Source organism: Nicotiana tabacum, chromosome 6 (assembly GCF_000715075.1).
Source record: "Nicotiana tabacum cultivar K326 chromosome 6, ASM71507v2, whole genome shotgun sequence".
Classification (NCBI taxonomy): Eukaryota; Viridiplantae; Streptophyta; class Magnoliopsida; order Solanales; family Solanaceae; genus Nicotiana; species Nicotiana tabacum.
The window spans coordinates 100825239-100844392 of NC_134085.1; the positions used below are offsets into that span (position 1 = coordinate 100825239).

Consider the following 19154-nt stretch of genomic DNA (forward strand, 5'->3'; position numbering starts at 1 on the left):
GAGAAAGAAGATCCATATAGTTGATATCCACTAATGGAAAATAAGTATAGAACTTTTAGTATTAATACTAATATTACCATTATTATTATTACTAGTAATATTTTTTTATAATTAAATTATTTTATAATTTTATTTTATTTGGTATAATGATGACATGAGTTGAGCTTAAATAGAAAATTAGGATTCATATAGCAGACTCCAACTTATTTTGCATTGACGCGTAATGTTATATTTTTCTAAATAATTTTAAGGACATTTCAGTCATTTTAGTATATAATTTTTTTTAGTTAAACACACCAATATTTATTATAAGATTCAAGACTTTTATCTAAATATATAATTATCTATTTATAAAATCAAGTTCAATGTCTTAAAATATAACTTGTCGAACATCAACTTTCAGTCAAACAAACTATACGAACTCATATATTGACTTTTAACATTTTCTCCCATAAAAATCAAAATATATCCTATGGTACACTCTTAATACACGTGGTTTTCATGAAAATTCACAGGAAAAGCCAGCTGATATGGTCTAAAAAAAGGTAATCACTCGAAAACATTATGTAGCAAGTTGGCAATTGTTACTGACGTTGTACTTCAAAGGCCACAAAAATTAGTTGGTTCATGCGACCACTCGTATTGTGCATATCCGACAGGTAAGCAACCTTTGATTTCCAAATATACATACAGAAATGGAAATAATGAAATAAAAAGGCAAAATCACAACCAGAAAAAGACTACCAAAAATCAAACCTTCGTCAAGTACACGTAGGAATATGCATCAAAAGATCCATCAACCAGCAAAAAACAAAAATCAATTGGGTCATATCAAATCCTGGATTTTTGCCCATCATTTTCTTTTTTTTTTCTTCTTCTTTTCTCATGGTGCAGTATAACCAACATAACATCCAAATAGATTATTGTTAACTATTTTTGATTAAATGAGAAACCTTATAGAAAGATATATATTATGAACATACTTTGGTGGACAGAGTCATTCGGATGAAATAATCTAAATACACCTAAATTGTCATTAGACACTTCTAAAACGTATATTATGGACATGTCATTTGGTACAAGGATGGGATACAAATAACTATTTTCGGTCTCATTTCTTGTTCTTTCCATATATTTCATTTATTTTTCAATCAAGTACATAAAAGAAAGAAAATTGTTGCAGATTTCTTAAGCCTTCAACTGGAAAAATGAAGGCCCACTCAACAAGCCGTTGTATCTCTTTTAGATCACTTCAACTACATGTTCCACCGGCTACTTTACTCCGGCGGAAACATATATTCAAAAGACTCAATTTCCACGTCAGCATTTCAGTCCGTTGTTCGGCCGACGGTACCGATAACTCCGCCGAGGTAATTAGTTCCTCGGCTACAAGGCGTAATGTACTGCTCATGCCTTTACTTACAATCGGAGCTTGTGCTCTTCGGTCGGCAGTGTCCAGAGCGGACGACAAGCCGCCGCCGGAGAGTACGCCGTCTACTCCGGTGACTACAGCTGAGACTCCGTCGCCTGCTCCGGCAGTTAAGGCGGAGGAAAAGAAAGAGGAAGTGATAAATTCGAGGATTTATGACGCGACGGTAATAGGAGAGCCGTTGGCTTTGGGGAAGGACAAGAAGAAGGTGTGGGAGAAGCTCATGAATGCTCGGGTTGTGTATTTAGGCGAAGCCGAGCAAGTTCCGACTCGAGATGATAAGGAATTGGAGCTGGAGATTGTGAAGAATATGAGGAAGAGATGCGCTGAAGCAGAGCGACCCATTTCATTGGCTTTAGAAGCATTTCCCTCTAATTTACAACAACAACTCAATCAATACATCGCTAGAAGGTTAGAATTCCCTGCCAGTATTTCCATAATTGGTTATTGAAAATAAAATAAAAACTATTTTTTGCCCTATCTGCACAGTATAATATTTCAATGAAGGTGATTCAATTGAACCTCCTTCCTTCAAGCTAGCTCCGCCCCTGAAATAAACCTTGTTTAGGGTTAATGCGATATCGTTATCAAAGAGTTTGTTATAGTCCACTTGTTACATCTATAATATATAGAGAAATTTTCACATGAAATAGTTGCATTGAGATATTTGTATGAGACAGTATCTGATGTTATGGACTTGATATTGCAGGATAGATGGAGAGAGTTTAAAATCTTATGTAGCACATTGGCCAACTCAATATTGGCAGGAGTATGAGCCCTTACTAAGTTATTGTCGCGACAATGGGGTTCGGCTGGTCGCATGTGGTTTGCCGCTAGAGGTACTTATTATCTGTGTTTTCATCTATTAGTTGACGGGCATGAACTAGAAATATTTCTGAATCCAGAGGAAAAAGCAGCAAACAATAGTACCTATGAATGATATTCAGCATAAAAAGGATGGACTCCTTTTATTATCATAAAAGATCTCTTCGTTCTTAAAATTCCAATTCTTTTCACTTCCTTTAAGTGCTCTGCATTGATCAACTTTTTCTAGCTTCATAAGTTTCATGTGGAAATGATAAATTTTCTTGTTTTTTTCTGGATTAGGTCCTACGAACAGTTCAAGCAGAAGGTATTCAGGGGCTTTCAAAAGCTGATCATAAGAAATATGCTCCTCCAGCTGGTTCAGGTTTCATCTCAGGCTTTACGTCAATGTCACGCAGATCATCCATTGATGTAAATCTGCTGAACCAGCCTACTCCTTTTGGACCAAGCTCGTATCTCTCTGCACAAGCAAGAGTTGTTGAGGAGTACAACATGTCCCAGATAGTTTTACAAGCAGTGATGGATGATGGAGCAGCTGGTATGCTTGTTGTTGTCACAGGTGCTACCCATGTCATGTATGGATCAAGAGGGACTGGAGTGCCTGCTAGAATTTCAAGGAAGATACAAAAGAAAAATCAAATTGTTTTACTACTTGACCCTGAAAGACAATGGTTAAGGAGGGAGGGAGAAGTTCCTGTTGCTGATTTCTTGTGGTACTCCGCAGCTAGACCTTGTAGCAGAAATTGTTTTGATCGTGCAGAAATTGCCCGTGTGATGAATGCAGCTGGCAGGAGACGAGATGCCTTACCACAGGTTAGTCATTTATGCTTCAAGGTGAAGGACTTTAACTAATCAGCTTCCAAAACTCACATTTGGCTGCAGTCAAACATACAGATTGAATCATTAAAACAGATAGTCTCCTGCTAACTGAGTCTGTCAAGCTTCTGATATGGAGCTTGAAGTTATTAACCAAAAAAATCAGTTATGCTTTACAAGATCTACCAATGCTCCTTCTACCTGAGTTCTTCAGAGTTGGGGTTTCAAAACCAAATTTCTTAGCTTGTACGTTATAGAAATTGAAGAAATGATGAAAAAAGAAAAGCTTGCTTCTTTACACCAAAAGCTTGTCAGATGAAGTTAATAGATTAATAGAATATCTTTAGAATGCACTAACATTCAGTATGGCGAAAAATATACAAATTACCGAACCTCTTATAAATCTTGGAAAAGTTTTAGGCCAAGACATCCATACCACATTTGTAGAGAATATTTCCACCTGGAGATTTGTGATTATGCTTTCTGAAGAGACTTATATCTAATGAAGGACCTGAGATCATTTGGCTGCAGAATCCTGCTCTCAGTCAGTAACCAGAGATGGGAATCTTCACTCTACCTTATCTTGATCTGGTTCAACATAACGTTTTCTTACTATCGCATGTTGTCTTTGCGAGGTATATTCTATATGTGAAGGATATCCTATAACCTCAAACAGCACTATATTCGATGTATGAGGTTCATGTTCGTGATTAAGACCAGTTACTGAATTGAAAATTATGCATCAGTTCACTCTGGTCCATGTCCAATGCTCTCTCCTTGGCTGCTTTATCTGATTCCCTAAGATCCTGTCTAGCTTGACTTGCCTCTGGGCCCATTAGCAATTAGATATTTCTCACTTATTAAAATGAATTCCATTTGCAAATGGACTTTTAGTACTGTGGAGAAGAACTTTTCTGATTGAATCCTACCCTTCCCAGAATTGCAATTATCATGTTCCGGAAGCACCGTCTAGTTTCTCTCATGTGCATCACATCTACTTCATTTTCTTATGATGATGGTGTTCGGGCCAACTTATGCGCCAAGGCTGCTACCTCCCACCAGCACCGATTCTGCTTGAATCTAGCCACTAAAGCATAGGCAAATGGGAAGAAAGAACCTAGTGTTTTCTTCATCAAGAAATAACCTATTGTATTTTGTCTCTGCTAGGATTTGAACCCTGGTCTCCAAGGTTCGCACCACTTCATTAACCACTAGGCTACATCTGCTCACGTCTACTTCATTTTTGAAACCATCTTTTCAAGTGGCAATAACTTTCATACTACAAGACCCACTCCTTGTATAATAAGAGTCCTGCACTGGTGGCATTTATACCATTTACCACAACCTTGACCCGTGAATAGTGTGTTAAAGGTCATTAGATGCAACTTTCTTCGTTCTATCTGCTGTATTGAATTGGTTTTTGATACCTCTGCTTGTTTATTTGTTAGGTATCTTCTCTGCTTTAGCAAGCATCGGTCATATTTTCATCTTCTCTGCTTTAGCAAACATCGGTCATATTTTCATCTCAGTAGTAAACTAGATCCCACAATTTTTTTTGAAGTTACTCATCATAAACTTTTCTATCACATTTTGTGGACATGGCTTGGCGCACCGGTAAAAGTTGACGCTATGTGACCAAGAGGTCAAGGGTTCAAGCCGCTAAAATAGCCGCTTGCAAAAATGCTAGGTAAGGCTGCGTGCATAATACCTAAGGTAGTTTGGCCCTTCTCCGGGCCCCGCACATAACTGGAGCTTAGTGCACAGGGCTGCCTTTATTTTTATTTTTTTGAACATGGCTTCCTGGGCATTTAATGGATGCACAAAATATTAGGTGTTAATTGAAAAATCTCTTACTGCAAATGTACTAAATAATTCCAGAAGTAAAGGGGTTACAAGTTTCATAATTCATTACAGGATAATTGCTATTCCGACCAATAAACCGCAACACCCTGCTACTTTCGTATACTACAACCAAGTTTGAGTTTGGATAATAATGCCCGTTAAACATTTGGGTCCCAAAAGCATTAGTAAAAAGGGGCTTGTCCTTTTAGTTTTTGATCAATAAGTGAGAGTGACACAGGGCTTGTCTTTCCGGGTGTAATATATCACATCTTCATAATGGTAGAAAGTAATTGAGATAAAATTGAACTAAGTGGCACAAGGAACTGTTGGAAGTATTTGGTAAGAAACTTCATTATGGAAGCACGTATTTTTTTCATTTGTGTATTTGAATCAATCAGCACTTTTTCTTATAACCAAATATCCTTGCTTTTTTCAGCTTCAAAACTTGGTGACACTAGGCTCACTTTTTACCCTTCTCCTTCACTAATCAGGATTCGCACTCGTGACGTGCCCCTACAACACATTCCGCTCTGTGCTTATTTGCCTTTGAACCAAATCCCTGGGAGCTATAGCACTTTTTTAATAGGGTGTAAGGCCCCGTGAATTTCCTGCTCAGAACCCCGAATCCCGTGGCGCCAAGTTAGGAGCATGTGTTAGGGTTCACAAAAAAAAAAATTCTTCGCTCGCCGCGGTTCGGACCCCTTTGGATTGAACAGTGCATTAAAAAGTCTAAGAAATAATGTTTTCCAGAGAAGTGCGATTTTGCGGTCGAGAATGCGGTCGCATATCAGGTATGCGGACCGCATAAGGGGCATAGTCACCGCAAAGTGAGTCAGTGTGTTAGTCAAATTTAAGGTTAAATGTGCGGTCCACTATGCGATCACATAACCGATATGCGGACCACATAGTCGTCGCATAATTTCCTTGGGATTTGGTAAGGAGCAGTTCTGTGGTGCATTATGCGACCGCAGAACGGGTATGCGGACTGCATTTTTGCAGCATACCCAGACAAAATGTTCAGATTTTGGGAGCACTTTTGCGGTCCATTATGCGGGCCGCATTTCCACTTTGCGATCGCAAACCTGACTCGGGCTCCAATTTTCTAAATTTTTATAACCCGACCCCATTTTAATATATAGTCTTTGGGGCTTCATTTGGGGTCATTTTTCTACTGATTTTAGAGAGAGTTGAGAGCATTTTAGAGAGAGAAGGAGGAACCCAACATTCAATCATCCAATCTTGCATCAATTTTCAAGAATCAAAGAAACCAATCACAAGTTCTTCATCTAAGAGGTAAGATTCTATACATTAGACTTTAATTTCGAGTTTGGGGTATAAGATGGGGTATTGAGGTATGATTCTTGGGTGTAATACTATTATGTATACACGCATGTACAAATTAGGTTTGTGGAAAGATTGTTGAACATAAATGAGTAAAGATTGGGTTGGGAAATGAAGGAAATCTTGTAAAAGAGATTTGAAATCAAGATGCACAACTAGTATTTGATAAAATGCTCAAACAAGCTGAAACCATGAATACCTTCCTAATTTGTGTTCAATTTTGTTATGTCTCAAAGTAGATTGGGGTTGCTAGAATTTCCGGAACGTCATAGTAACTTAAGGAAATCTTAAACAAGGCATGTATGGCTAAAACCCCCTCCTCTTAGAAATTGAGCTCCCATGGTGCCCGTGTAAGTGTTGTAAGTTCGAAATGTGACTGATGCAATGCTTGTTATGTTAAGTGAATTGATGTTGTGAAAATGTATGTGGTAAGTACTTCTTTATGTGTTTAATGTGCTATTCTTATAAATGGAAGATGTGTGGAGAACATGATTTATGTGCTAAATGCCTATCTGTCATGCCAAGGTTACTTTGGAACTAACATGCCAAACTTGATGAATTTCCTTCTATGCTTATGACTTAAATTGCTTTTGTATATGCCTATGACTTTAAGTGGCAAGGTGAATGTTGGAAATGGGAATAATGTGAAACGTGAGTTATGAAACGTGGAAATTGTGGCCCCAAGCGCCGGTAAACTAATACATGTGTAGCCGAAGATCGGTATAAGATGAATAACGGAAAATGGTAACGTCTCGGGGAGACAGCTTAGCTGATCGGACCGTGATCGGACGCCATGATATATATATACACATGGTGGTAATGTATTGATGATTGAAACTGGAAGGTGTGAATGAAATAATGGTAACGTCTCGGGGAGACGACTTAGCCGATCGGGCCGCGATCGGACTCCGCTCACAGAAGCGGTGGTAATATGGATAATGATGCAACAGTGTGGGGTGCTCCAATCTAAAATTGCAAGAACCCTGTAGAAATCATGTGAACCTTCTTATATTGTTGGCATGGTGCTTATTTGAAACTTTGTTGCCTTTACTATTTCCTCTTTACTCTTGAATGGTTGTTCTTTCTAACAAGATGGTGTTTAGTTATACATACTAGTACTATTCCATGGTACTAACGTCCCTTTTGCCGGGGCGCTACATTTTTAAATGAATGTAGGTGGCTCTATAGTGGATAGTACCGATCGTATGTAGCAGAGCATCCTTTTCTCAAAATCTTGGTGAGCTCCTTCCTCCTTCAAGGGGTCATGTGGTACACCTTTTGTTATAGATATCCATTTTGAGGTATAGCCGGGGCCTTGTTGCCGGCGTTGTTATCACTGTCTTTTGTATCCTTAGAGGCTCCGTAGACGTTTGTGTGAGTTATGTACGGGTATTGGATAGGTCAATGAACCATGTTGTGACCTTGTACTCTTGCTTTCCTTTAAACTATAACTGTGTGGAATCTTGGACACTTAACTACGATTTAATGTTGTGATATAAAATGAACTAAAATGTTGAATGTACTATCTTTCCTTGTCTAAAATGAAAGCATAGTTTCCCTATTCATATTGAGTTGGATGGGTAGTGTTTTATGAGGCTTGCTCAGTTGGGTTCACTCGATTGAGCACCGGTCGCGCCTCCCGAGGTGGGGCGTGACAAACTTGGTATCAGAGCCTAAGGTTTGGAAGTGTCCTAGGATGTCTCGGAGCCGTGTCTAGTAGAGCCCTTCTTATCGGTGTGTAGTCGACCACATCTATAAATTGGAGGCTACTTGGGCATTTAGGAATAACACCCTTCTTTGATGTTCTGGATCGTGCGGTGAAACTGTCCCTCTCTAATCAGTGCAATGTTCTATCTTTTAGTAAATGATACCTAAGAAGAAAGCGAGAACTGGCCAAGCAGCTAATGCCACCTCAGTAGTGGCTGATGATTCACTGCTTGATACTGTGGATGAGGGTAGCCGCCTTGCTAATGCTCTGCCTGGTTCTTCTACTCCAGAGCAGACTACCCCAGTTCCCACACCCGTGGAGGGTACCACCATCCCTCCCGTTGATACTCCTATCCCGCCTCTAGCTCCAGCTTCCGGTTCTGGTATTTCGGATGGGGATCTTAGGAGAGCTATTCAGATGTTGACCCAGCTAGTGGCCTCCCAGGCCTAGAGGTCGAATGTTGCGCCTAGTTCATCCAGCCAGCAAGGGGATTCTACTAGTTCCAGAGTGAACAGATTTCTTCAGTTAGACCCTCCGGTGTTTACAGGTGCCAATCCAGAAGAAGACCCTCAGGATTTTATTGATGAGATGCACAAGACCCTCAGGGTTATGCGTGCAACTGAGGCAGAAGGAGTAGAGTTGGCTGCCTACCGCTTGAAAGGGGTGGCCTATTCATGGTTTGAGTTATGGGAAGATTCCCGTGAGGAGGGGAGCCCTCCGGCGAGGTGGAGTGAGTTCGCTGATGCCTTTATAGATCATTTTCTGCTGTTGAGACAAGCGCAACCCATGCAGCGGAGTTCGAAAATCTGAAACAGGGTAGCAGAAGTGTGTGGGAGTACCACATGGAGTTTGCTCGCGTGTCCAAATATGCTATTCACATGTTGCCCACAATGGAGGCTAGGGTGCGTCGGTTTGTTCAGGGCCTTAATCCTTTGACCATTAATGAGTCTTCTACAACTGCCTTGAATTTTGACATGAATTATGGGAAGATGGTGTGTTTGCTCAGGCTACAGAGAACCGCAAACTGAAGAACAGAATGGAGAGAGAGGGTAACAGAAAGACCCGGTCTGCGGGCAACATGGGTGAGTCACTGGGTGGGGGAAGACCAGCTTTTCAGGGAGGATCATCAGGACCGTCCCAGTCTGTTGCACAGTCTTCAGCTACTGCACCGCCATCAGGGCCCAGCCAGCAGCAGCAGTGGAGTCGTTTCAGGCCCAGTCAGGGCAACAGAGGATCCTATCAGCGGGGTCGGTCAGGAGAGAGACCCCAGCAGCAGTAGAGGTCCCCACGCCCCAAGTGCGGGAAGATGCATTCAGGGGTTTGCTACTTGGAGTTACCCGTGTGCTATGGATGCAGGATGAGGGGCCACATTCAAAGGTATTGTCATGCATCTCGCCAGGGAGCAGGTAGGGGCATAGCACATTCATCCGGTTCAGCAGTTTCTACATCTTCAGCCCCCTCTCCAGCTCAAGGTACCCCAGCACCCGCAGGGCGTGGTGTAGCTAGGGGTGGTACACAGAGTTCAGGAGGGTCCAGCCGGTTCTATGCTATGAGTGGACGCCAGACTGTAGAGGCTTCCCCAGATGTTGTTATAGGTATTCTGACTGTCCAATCTCATGATGTGTATGCACTTATTGACCCCGGTTCCACCCTGTCATATGTTACCCCTTTTGTTGCTATGGAATTTGGGATAGAACCAGAGCAGCTTCATGAACCTTTCTCAGTATCTACTTCGGTTGGTGAGTCGATTTTGGCTACTCGAGTTTATAGAAGTTGTGTTGTCACGGTGCGTGGTAGGAATACCATGGCCGATCTTATTGAACTAGGGATGGTGGATTTCGATGTAATAATTGGAATGGATTGGCTCTATTCATGTATTGCCAAGCTTGATTGTCGAACTAGAGCTATGTGGCTTGAGTTTCCTAATGAGCCCGTGGTTGAATGGAAGAGAGATAATGTAGTGCCTAAGGGTCGGTTTATTTCTTACCTTAAGGCCACAAAGATGATCAAGAAGGGGTGTATCTATCATTTAGTCCATGTTACAGACACCGATGCCGAGGCACCTAGCCTTGAGTCCCTACCTGTTGTGAATAAATTTCTGGATGTCCTTCCAGATGAGCTCCCTAGGGTTCCACCAGACAGGGAGATTGACTTTGGGATCAATGTGATGCCAGGCACACAGCCTATATCAATTCCACCTTACAGAATGGCACCGGCGGAATTGAAAAAGCTAAAGGAACAATTAAAGGATTTGCTAGAAAAGGGTTTCAACTGGCCGAGTGTGTCACCGTGGGGCGCACCGGTCTTGTTTGTAAAGATGAAAGATGGTTCGCTACGGATGTGTATTGACTACCGGCAACTCAACAAAGTCACAATTAAAAATAAATATCCCCTTCCTAGGATAGATGACTTGTTTGATCAATTGCAGGGTGCTGTGTGTTTTTCAAAGGTTGACTTGCGGTCCGGGTATCATCAATTGAAGATAAGGGAGCAGGATATTCCAAAGACAGCTTTCAGGACTCGGTATGGGCACTTTGAATTTCTGGTAATGTCTTTTGGGCTAACAAATGCCCCGGCAACTTTCATGGATCTTATGAATCGAGTCTTCAAGCCATTTCTAGACTCCTTGGTGATAGTATTCATTGATGATATTCTCGTATATTCCCGAAGTCAAGAGGATCATGCTAACCATCTCAGGGCAGTTCTGCAGACCCTTCAGCAACATCAACTGTATGCTAAGTTTTCGAAGTGTGAATTTTGGCTTGAATCTGTCACGTTCTTGGGTCATGTCGTCTCCAGGGGAGGAATTATGGTTGATCCTCAAAAGATTGCGGCAGTGAAGAATTGGCCTAGGCCTACCACTCCAACAGAGATTCGCAGTTTCTTAGGTTTGGATGGGTACTACCGAAGATTTGTGGAGGGGTTTCTACTCTTGCCTCTCCATTGACTAAATTGACCCAGAAAGCAGTTAAGTTCCAGTGGTCCGATGCTTGTGAAAGGAGCTTCCAGGAATTGAAATCAAGACTGACTACAACGCCGGTGTTAACCCTACCAGAGGGTACAGAGGGATTTGTGGTATATTGCGATGCTTCCTGGATCGGGCTTGGGTGTGTATTAATGCAACACGGCAAGGTTATAGCCTACGTTTCTAGACAACTCAAGAATCATGAAAAGAACTATCCAACTCATAACTTAGAGCTTGCGACAGTGGTGTTTGCGCTAAAGATTTGGCGACATTATTTGTATGGGGTCCATGTGGATATATTTACGGATCATAAGAGCCTCCAATATATTTTCAAACAGAAGAGTTGAATCTGAGACAGAGAAGATGGCTAGAGTTACTCAAAGACTATGACATGGATATCCTCTATCACCCGGGAAAGGCTAATGTTGTAGCGGATGCTCTTAGTCGAAAATCCATGGGAAGTTTAGCTCATTTGGAGGCCCATCAGAGGACATTGGCCAGGGAGGTTCACCAGTTGGTTAGTTTGGGAGTTCGCCTTGCTGACTCTAATGAAGGAGGGGTAATCGTGCATAATAGGGCTGAATCATCGCTTGTGGCAGAGGTGAAAGAGAAGCAATTCGTGGATCCGTTGTTAGCACAACTGAGAGAGGGGATTCTCAAACACAAAACCACAGCTTTTTCCTTTGGCATGAATGATGGTACCCTACGGTACCAAGACCGCCTATGTGTTCCTAATACCGACGGTCTTCGGGAAAGGATCATGGCAGAAGCTCACACTTCCAGGTATTCCGTGCACCCAGGTTCCACGAAAATGTATCATGATCTCAAGGAAATTTATTGGTGGAATAACATGAAGAAAGATGTGGCGGACTTTGTGGCAAAATGTCCGAATTGTCAGCAAGTAAAGGCCGAATACCAAAGGCCCGGTGGATTGGCTCAAAGCATAGCAATTCCAATGTGGAAATGGGAGATGATCAACATGGATTTTGTGGTAGGGTTACCACGCACTCCGCGCAAGTTTGACTCAATTTGGGTGATTGTTGATCGACTCACAAAGTCAGCGCACTTCCTGCCAGTCAAATCTATCGACACAATGGAACGGTATGCTCAGTTGTATATCAAAGAAATAGTCAGGTTACATGGCACTCCAGTCTCAATCATTTCAGATCGAGGGGCTCAGTTCACAGCCAACTTTTGGAAGAAGTTTCAGCAAGGTTTGGGTACGCAGGTAAATCTTAGCACAGCTTTTCATCCACAAACCGATGGTCAAGCATAGCGGACTATTCAGACGCTTGAAGACATGTTGCGCGCTTGTACTCTTGATTTTAAGGGTAGTTAGGATGACCATTTGCCACTCATAGAATTTGCTTAAAACAACAGCTTCCACGCTAGTATCCAGATGGCACCATTCGAAGTACTGTATGGTAGGAGATGTAGGTCTCCCATTGGGTGGTTCGAAGTTGGAGAAGCGGAATTGATAGGGCCGGACCTCGTGCATCAGGCCATGGAGAAAGTCAAGATTATTAAGGAGAGATTGAAAACTGCTCAGAGTCGCCAAAAATCCTATTCGGATGTGCGTCGCAGAGATTTAGAGTTCAAAGAAGATGATTGGGTATTTCTGAAGGTTTCCCCTATGAAGGGCATCATGCGGTTCGGAAAGAAGGGAAAATTGAGTCGAGGTATGTCGGACCGTACAAAATCTTTCAGAGGATTGGTCAGGTGGCATACGAGCTCGAGCTGCCACCCGAGATGTCAATGGTACACCCGGTTTTTCATGTGTCCATGTTGAGAAAGGTAGTGGGAGATCCATCCTCTATTGTGCTAGTTGAGACTATTGAGGTTAATGAAGAGCTGTCATATGAAGAAGTTCCAGTTGCCATTCTTGATAGACAAGTTCGGAAATTGAGGAATAAGGAAATTGCATCCGTGAAAGTGTTATGGCGAAACCAGCAAGTTGAGGAAGCCACTTGGGAAGCCAAGGATGAGATGAAAAAGAAGTACCCACATTTGTTCGAATAGTCATGTAATAGCTTTTATGCACTTAGCTCCTATGAACTCTTATCTTCTGATTTGATCTATGTAAAACTGTCATGTTTTGGTTATATATATACGTGTTGCCAATGCGGCCATGGTTAGTATTGTACGAGTTATGTCGCCTTATATCCATGGAATGTGTACCCGCTGCTAGGATATGTTTCTGGGGCTCTCTGACAGGTGGATAGGCCTAAATACAAAGGAAACTCTAGCGAAATTTTCGGAAATATAGGGAGTTAGCTAAATTTGGGGACTGGCAACATGTTTCAGGTTATAAAGACCAGAAGATTGCACTAAGACTGTTAATAAGTGAACCTTGATCCTCATTCGAGGACGAATGATCTTAAGTGGGGAGGATGTAAGGTCCCGTGAATTTCCTACTCAGAACCCCGAATCCCGTGGTGCCAAGTTAGGAGCATGTGTTAGGGTTCACAAAAAAAAAAAAATTCTTCGCAGCGAGCTTGCTCGCCGCGGTTCGGACCCCTGTGGATACAATGCATTAAAAAGTCTAAGAAATAATGTTTTCCAGAGAAGTGCGATTTTGCGGTCGAGAATGCGGTCGCATATCAGGTATGCGAACCGCATAGGGGGCATAGTCACCGCAAAGTGAGTCAGTGTGTTAGTCAAATTTAAGGTTAAATATGCGGTCCACTATGCGATCGCATAACCGATATGTGGACTGCATAGTCGTCGCATAATTTCCTTGGGATTTTGTAAGGAGCAGTTCTGCGGTGCATTATGCGACCGCAGAACGGGTATGCGGACTGCATTTTTGCAGCATACCCAGACAAAATGTTCAGATTTTGGGAGCGCTTTGCGGTCCATTCTGCGGGCCGCATTTCCACTTTGCAATCGCAAATGAGATCGCAGACCTGACTCGGGCTCCAATTTTCTAAATTTTTATAACCCGACCCCATTTTAATATATAGTCTTTGGGGCTTCATTTGGGGTCATTTTTCTACTAATTTTAGAGAGAGTTGAGAGCATTTTAGAGAGAGAAGGAGGAACCCAACATTCAATCATCCAATCTTGCATCAATTTTCAAGAATCAAAGAACCCAATCACAAGTTCTTCATCTAAGAGGTAAGATTCTATACATTAGACTTTAATTTCGAGTTTGGGGTATAAGATGGGATATTGAGGTATGATTCTTGGGTGTAATACTATTATGTATACATGCATGTACAAATTAGGTTTGTGGAAAGATTGTTGAACATAAATAAGTAAAGATTGGGTTGGGAAATGAAGGAAACCTTGTAAAAGAGATTTGAAATCAAGATGCACAACAAGTGTTTGATAAAATGCTCAAACAAGCTGAAACCATGAATACCTTCCTAATTTGTGTTCAATTTTGTTATGTCTCAAAGTAGATTGGGGTTTCTAGAATTTCCGGAACGTCATAGTAACTTAAGGAAAGCTTAAACAAGGTATGTATGGCTAAAACCCCCTCCTCTTAGAAATTGAGCTCCCATGGTGCCCGTGTAAGTGTTGTAAGTTCGAAACGTGACTGATGCAATGCTTGTTATGTTAAGTGAATTGATGTTGTGAAAATGTATGTGGTAAGTACTTCTTTATGTGTTTAATGTGCTATTCTTGTAAATGGAAGATGTGTGGAGAACATGATTTATGTGCTAAATGCCTAACTGTCATGCCAAGGTTACTTTGGAACTAACATGCCAAACTTGATGAATTTCCTTCTATGCTTATGACTTAAATTGCTTTTGTATATGCCTATGACTTTAAGTGGCAAGGTGAATGTTGGAAATGGGAATAATGTGAAACGTGAGTTATGAAACGTGGAAATTGTGGCCCCAAGCGCCGGTAAACTAATACATGTGTAGCCGAAGATCGGTATGAGATGAATAACGGAAAATGGTAACGTCTCGGGGAGACAGCTTAGCTGATCGGACCGTGATCGGACGCCATAATATATATATACACATGGTGGTAATGTATTGATGATTGAAACTGGAAGGTGTGAATGAAATAATGGTAACGTCTCGGGGAGACGACTTAGCCGATCGGGCCGTGATCGGACTCCGCTCACAGAAGCGGTGGTAATATGGATAATGATGCAACAATGTGGGGTGCTCCAATCTAAAATTGCAAGAACCCTGTAGAAATCATGTGAACCTTCTTATATTGTTGGCATGGTGCTTATTTGAAACTTTGTTGCCTTTACTATTTCCTCTTTACTCTTGAATGGTTGTTTTTTCTAACAAGATGGTGTTTAGTTATACATACTAGTACTATTCCATGGTACTAACGTCCCATTTGCCGGGGGCGCTACATTTTTAAATGAATGTAGGTGGCTCCATAGCGGATAGTGCCGATCGTGTGTAGCAGAGCATCCTTTTCTCAAAATCTTGGTGAGCCCCTTCCTCCTTCAAGGGGTCATGTGGTACACCTTTTGTTATAGACATCCATTTTGAGGTATAGCCGGGGCCTTGTTGCCGGCATTGTTATCACTGTCTTTTATATCCTTAGAGGCTCCGTAGACGTTTGTGTGGGTTATGTACGGGTATTGGATAGGTCAATGAACCATGTTGTAACCTTGTACTCTTGCTTTCCTTTAAACTATAACTGTATGGAATCTTGGACACTTAACTACGATTTAATGTTGTGATATAAAATGAACTAAAATGTTGAATGTACTATCTTTCCTTGTCTAAATAAATGAAAGCATGGTTTCCCTATTCATATTGAGTTGGATGGGTAGTGTTTTATGAGGCTTGCTCAGTTGGGTTCACTCGATTGAGCGCCGGTCGCGCCTCCCGAGGTTGGGGCGTGACACAGGGTTTCCGTGAGATTGTAGAGTCACGGATCCTGTAGCTACAATGGTAATATCTGTGGAATACATATTCCTCTTACTGTTTTCCTGATGTCCCATCTGTTGTGGTTAATTGACACTTCATAGTAGAAAGTCGAAGTAATTACTATCCATGGCTTCAAATTTCAACTAAGATACACTACTTGCAACTTGAAAGTATCTGGTACTGCAGCCGTTGAAAATGTTTACATGCTAGTAATTGTGCGTATTCTGTTGAGTTGCACTCTGAGGAACTTTATCTCATTACAGTAGCGACTTATTCTTTTTTTTTCAGGATCTTCAAAATGGATTAGATCGTGGTCTGGTGTCTCCGGAAGTGCTGCAGAACTTTTTTGATCTAGAGCAATATCCTTTCATTTCAGAATTAACTCATCGCTTTCAGGTGTGTGCTATGATAAACATCTATTTTTACACCACCAGAAGGAGAAAAGAGCATGAATAAAGAAAGAAAAACTTAAATAAAAAGGATAAATTTTTTCTCTCTTTATTTTGTTTATTTTACGCTTGTAATTGTGTATAAAGAAAATGCTAAGTTGGTCGAAGTTGAAAAAAACTTGTTCTGATGCAGGGTTTTAGAGAGAGATTGTTGGCCGATCCTAAATTTCTACATCGATTAGCTATTGAAGAAAGTATATCAATAACAACAACTCTCTTGGCACAGTATGAGAAACGTAGAGAAAATTTCTTTGAAGAGCTTGATTATGTTATTACAGACACTGCCAGGGGTATAGTCGTGGATTTTTTCACAGTGTGGCTTCCTGCTCCAACGATTTCTTTCTTGCCAGTTGCTGATGATGTTGATGCGCCTAAGAGCGTGGAAGCATTGAAAGGCCTCCTGGGTTCTATCCCAGATAATGCTTTTCAGAAAAATCTTGCTGGGAAGGATTGGAATATGAGCCACAGAGTTGCATCTGTGCTTGTTGGTGGCCTTAAATTGACCGGTGTAGGATTTGTTTCTAGCATCGGCGCAGTGGCTTCATCAAATATCTTGTATGCAATACGCAAAGCCTTAAATCCGACCTTTACTACTATCCAAAAGAGCAAGCGGTCTCCAATACTGAAAACAGCGCTTGTGTATTCATCATTTCTTGGTACATCTGCAAATCTACGGTATCAGGTACCTTAAAAATCCACATATGCTTGAAAGTTTAGTCTTTCATACCATTGTTTTCAGATCCAAGATGATGATTATTTATTTTCATTGGATATATCCCTTTCAAGTTTTAAAAGAAAGGCCATTGAACGGAAAAATCTGATTCTTAATCCGCTTTGGTCCCTTCATCTTTTACTAATATGTTTGACACGAGCGTTCACTCAAACATATAGTAGATGTTACTTTAGAATACCTATCTAACAATGATTGAACTGTTAGTTCTATAGGTTGGTGCCTTTTCAAGTTCCTTAACTTCCTATTAAGGTGTTTTAGGTTCAACTAAACATAACAATATACTTGAAATGCAGGTTATTGCAGGATTAGTAGAACACCGGATTGCAGATCAATTAGCGGACCAAACATTACTTGTAAATATGCTATCTTTTGTTGTTCGAACGATCAACTCCTACTGGGGAACCCAGGTTAGATATGGCCTAAAATTCGTTGAAGTTAATTTTTTTTTTCTTCTTTTTCTTATGAGTAACCGATGATGAACTTCTTTATGAGTATCGCAGTGACTAGTCATGTAGGCTAGTGGTAATGATAATCGAGAAATTCTCGAGGTCAAGTTGGCGCATGGTTCGGAACTCAGTGGATAATATGGCTGTCCCTCTACCCTACTTAAAACCTTTTATTCAAATTTCCCATTCTTTTCCATTATTTTCCTGGTCTTTATCTTTCGTCCGCTCCATTCCCAATTAGCCTTTTTTTTTTCTTGCAAAAAAAAATTGACACTTAGAAACATAGTAGGAGATACTGCTTTTCTTTCAAGAGAAGATCCCTCTAACCTCACAGTAGCTTTGAAGTAAGATGCAATGAACGAGTAATGTTACCAAACAAAACAAATCAGATTCGAACCAGGGTAATGAGCCCTACTGATCCAAGCAAATCCTCCAATAATGAACTGAACAAATACAAGTACTAATTAAGGGACTAGACTGTAGGAACATAATTACACTTGAAAGAGAAATAAGGAGAGAGACTAAGAAGAACAGAGAAGGTGGGACAGGAAACTAGAAAAGGGAATGAGAGGGACCAGATAATTCTCAAAACCATAGGATTTTCCCTATCATACTACTATTATTTATTTCTCCCATTATCCAAATTCATGCCTCACATGCTGTTATTCCCGGGTCTCACACATTGTTTTCTAACCTCCCAAACTTGCACTCCCATAGCCTCTTGCCAATTTCATTCATAATATAAGAGTTCAATGACTATTTCACATTTGGTTTGTTTCTTACTGTAAACGTTGTAGCGTTTAAGTTATTCGCCTTTCTTCGTTTTACTGATCATTCATCTACCTATCATCTCATTAGTGATAAAGTAATTTTCTGTTTGCAAATAATTAATACTTCTGTATCTCTTCTTCCGCAGCAATGGATCGACCTTGCACGGCTTACAGGATTGCAGGCTCAAAAGAGTGAGCAAGTTTCGGATCTTGCTCCAGATTCAGCAAATCCTGCTGCCGTTGGTTGCAATACACCAGAAGATACCAATATTGACGAAATCAACAATCAATAGTAACAGTGTCACTTCCTTATCTTCTCCTCTACTTTCTAGCATAACTTGTAAGCAGCAGTTTTGATTCTTTGCTGTATATCATTCATCTTTTAGCATGTCAATATATACATAGTTGAAACACACGTCCAATAAATCTTTTTGATTCATAGACTCGATCTACTTTGCCGAGAATAAAAGCTGGCTGAAGCTACATTAGAGCACTGTATACCTCTAAGCGAATACAGCAGCACTGGATACGTTTAAACACAATTGACTTTAGTTGCACTTGGACACCTTATTAATAATTAAAACTTTAAAATTGCATTTTTTTTTTGCTGAAGATAGTGAAATATAGGAACTTACTGCGACAATCTGATACTATCAACACCGAACAATGAGATAAACTTTGTTTATCTAAGTTGCTGAATACAAGGTACTTAACTTACAAAAACTGAGAATCTTGTAAATGGCGAGGTGGACATCATTGATGAGCCCTATCTCTCAAAGTACGTCTATGCGCCAGCATTTGGTAATGTAGACTAGTAAAAGAGGAATAGAGGAAAAGGATACAAACATGTACGCGAAAGATGCGCAGAAGCCAAGTTTTGATGGCTGTTTTCCCGCTTATTATTTAGTGCTTGAGAAATAGTTGCTACAGAGATTTGGATAAATTGAGAATACTTTAGAGTACATTGTCAAAATTGACTT

The 19154-nt window shown here is 40.8% G+C and overlaps 1 protein-coding gene across 1 annotated transcript; it reads left to right on the plus strand.

The window, feature by feature from the left end:
* The first annotated feature begins 746 nt into the window (after positions 1 to 746).
* Positions 747 to 18615, plus strand: LOC107779932 (protein RETICULATA-RELATED 5, chloroplastic-like). Its single transcript, XM_075255014.1, has 7 exons — positions 747 to 1840; positions 2139 to 2268; positions 2537 to 3067; positions 16065 to 16172; positions 16359 to 16907; positions 17252 to 17365; positions 18321 to 18615. The coding sequence occupies exons 1-7, from the start codon at positions 1209 to 1211 to the stop codon at positions 18465 to 18467; spliced, it is 2211 nt and encodes a 736-aa protein (XP_075111115.1). The 5' UTR covers positions 747 to 1208; the 3' UTR covers positions 18468 to 18615.
* Positions 18616 to 19154: the final 539 nt, after the last annotated feature.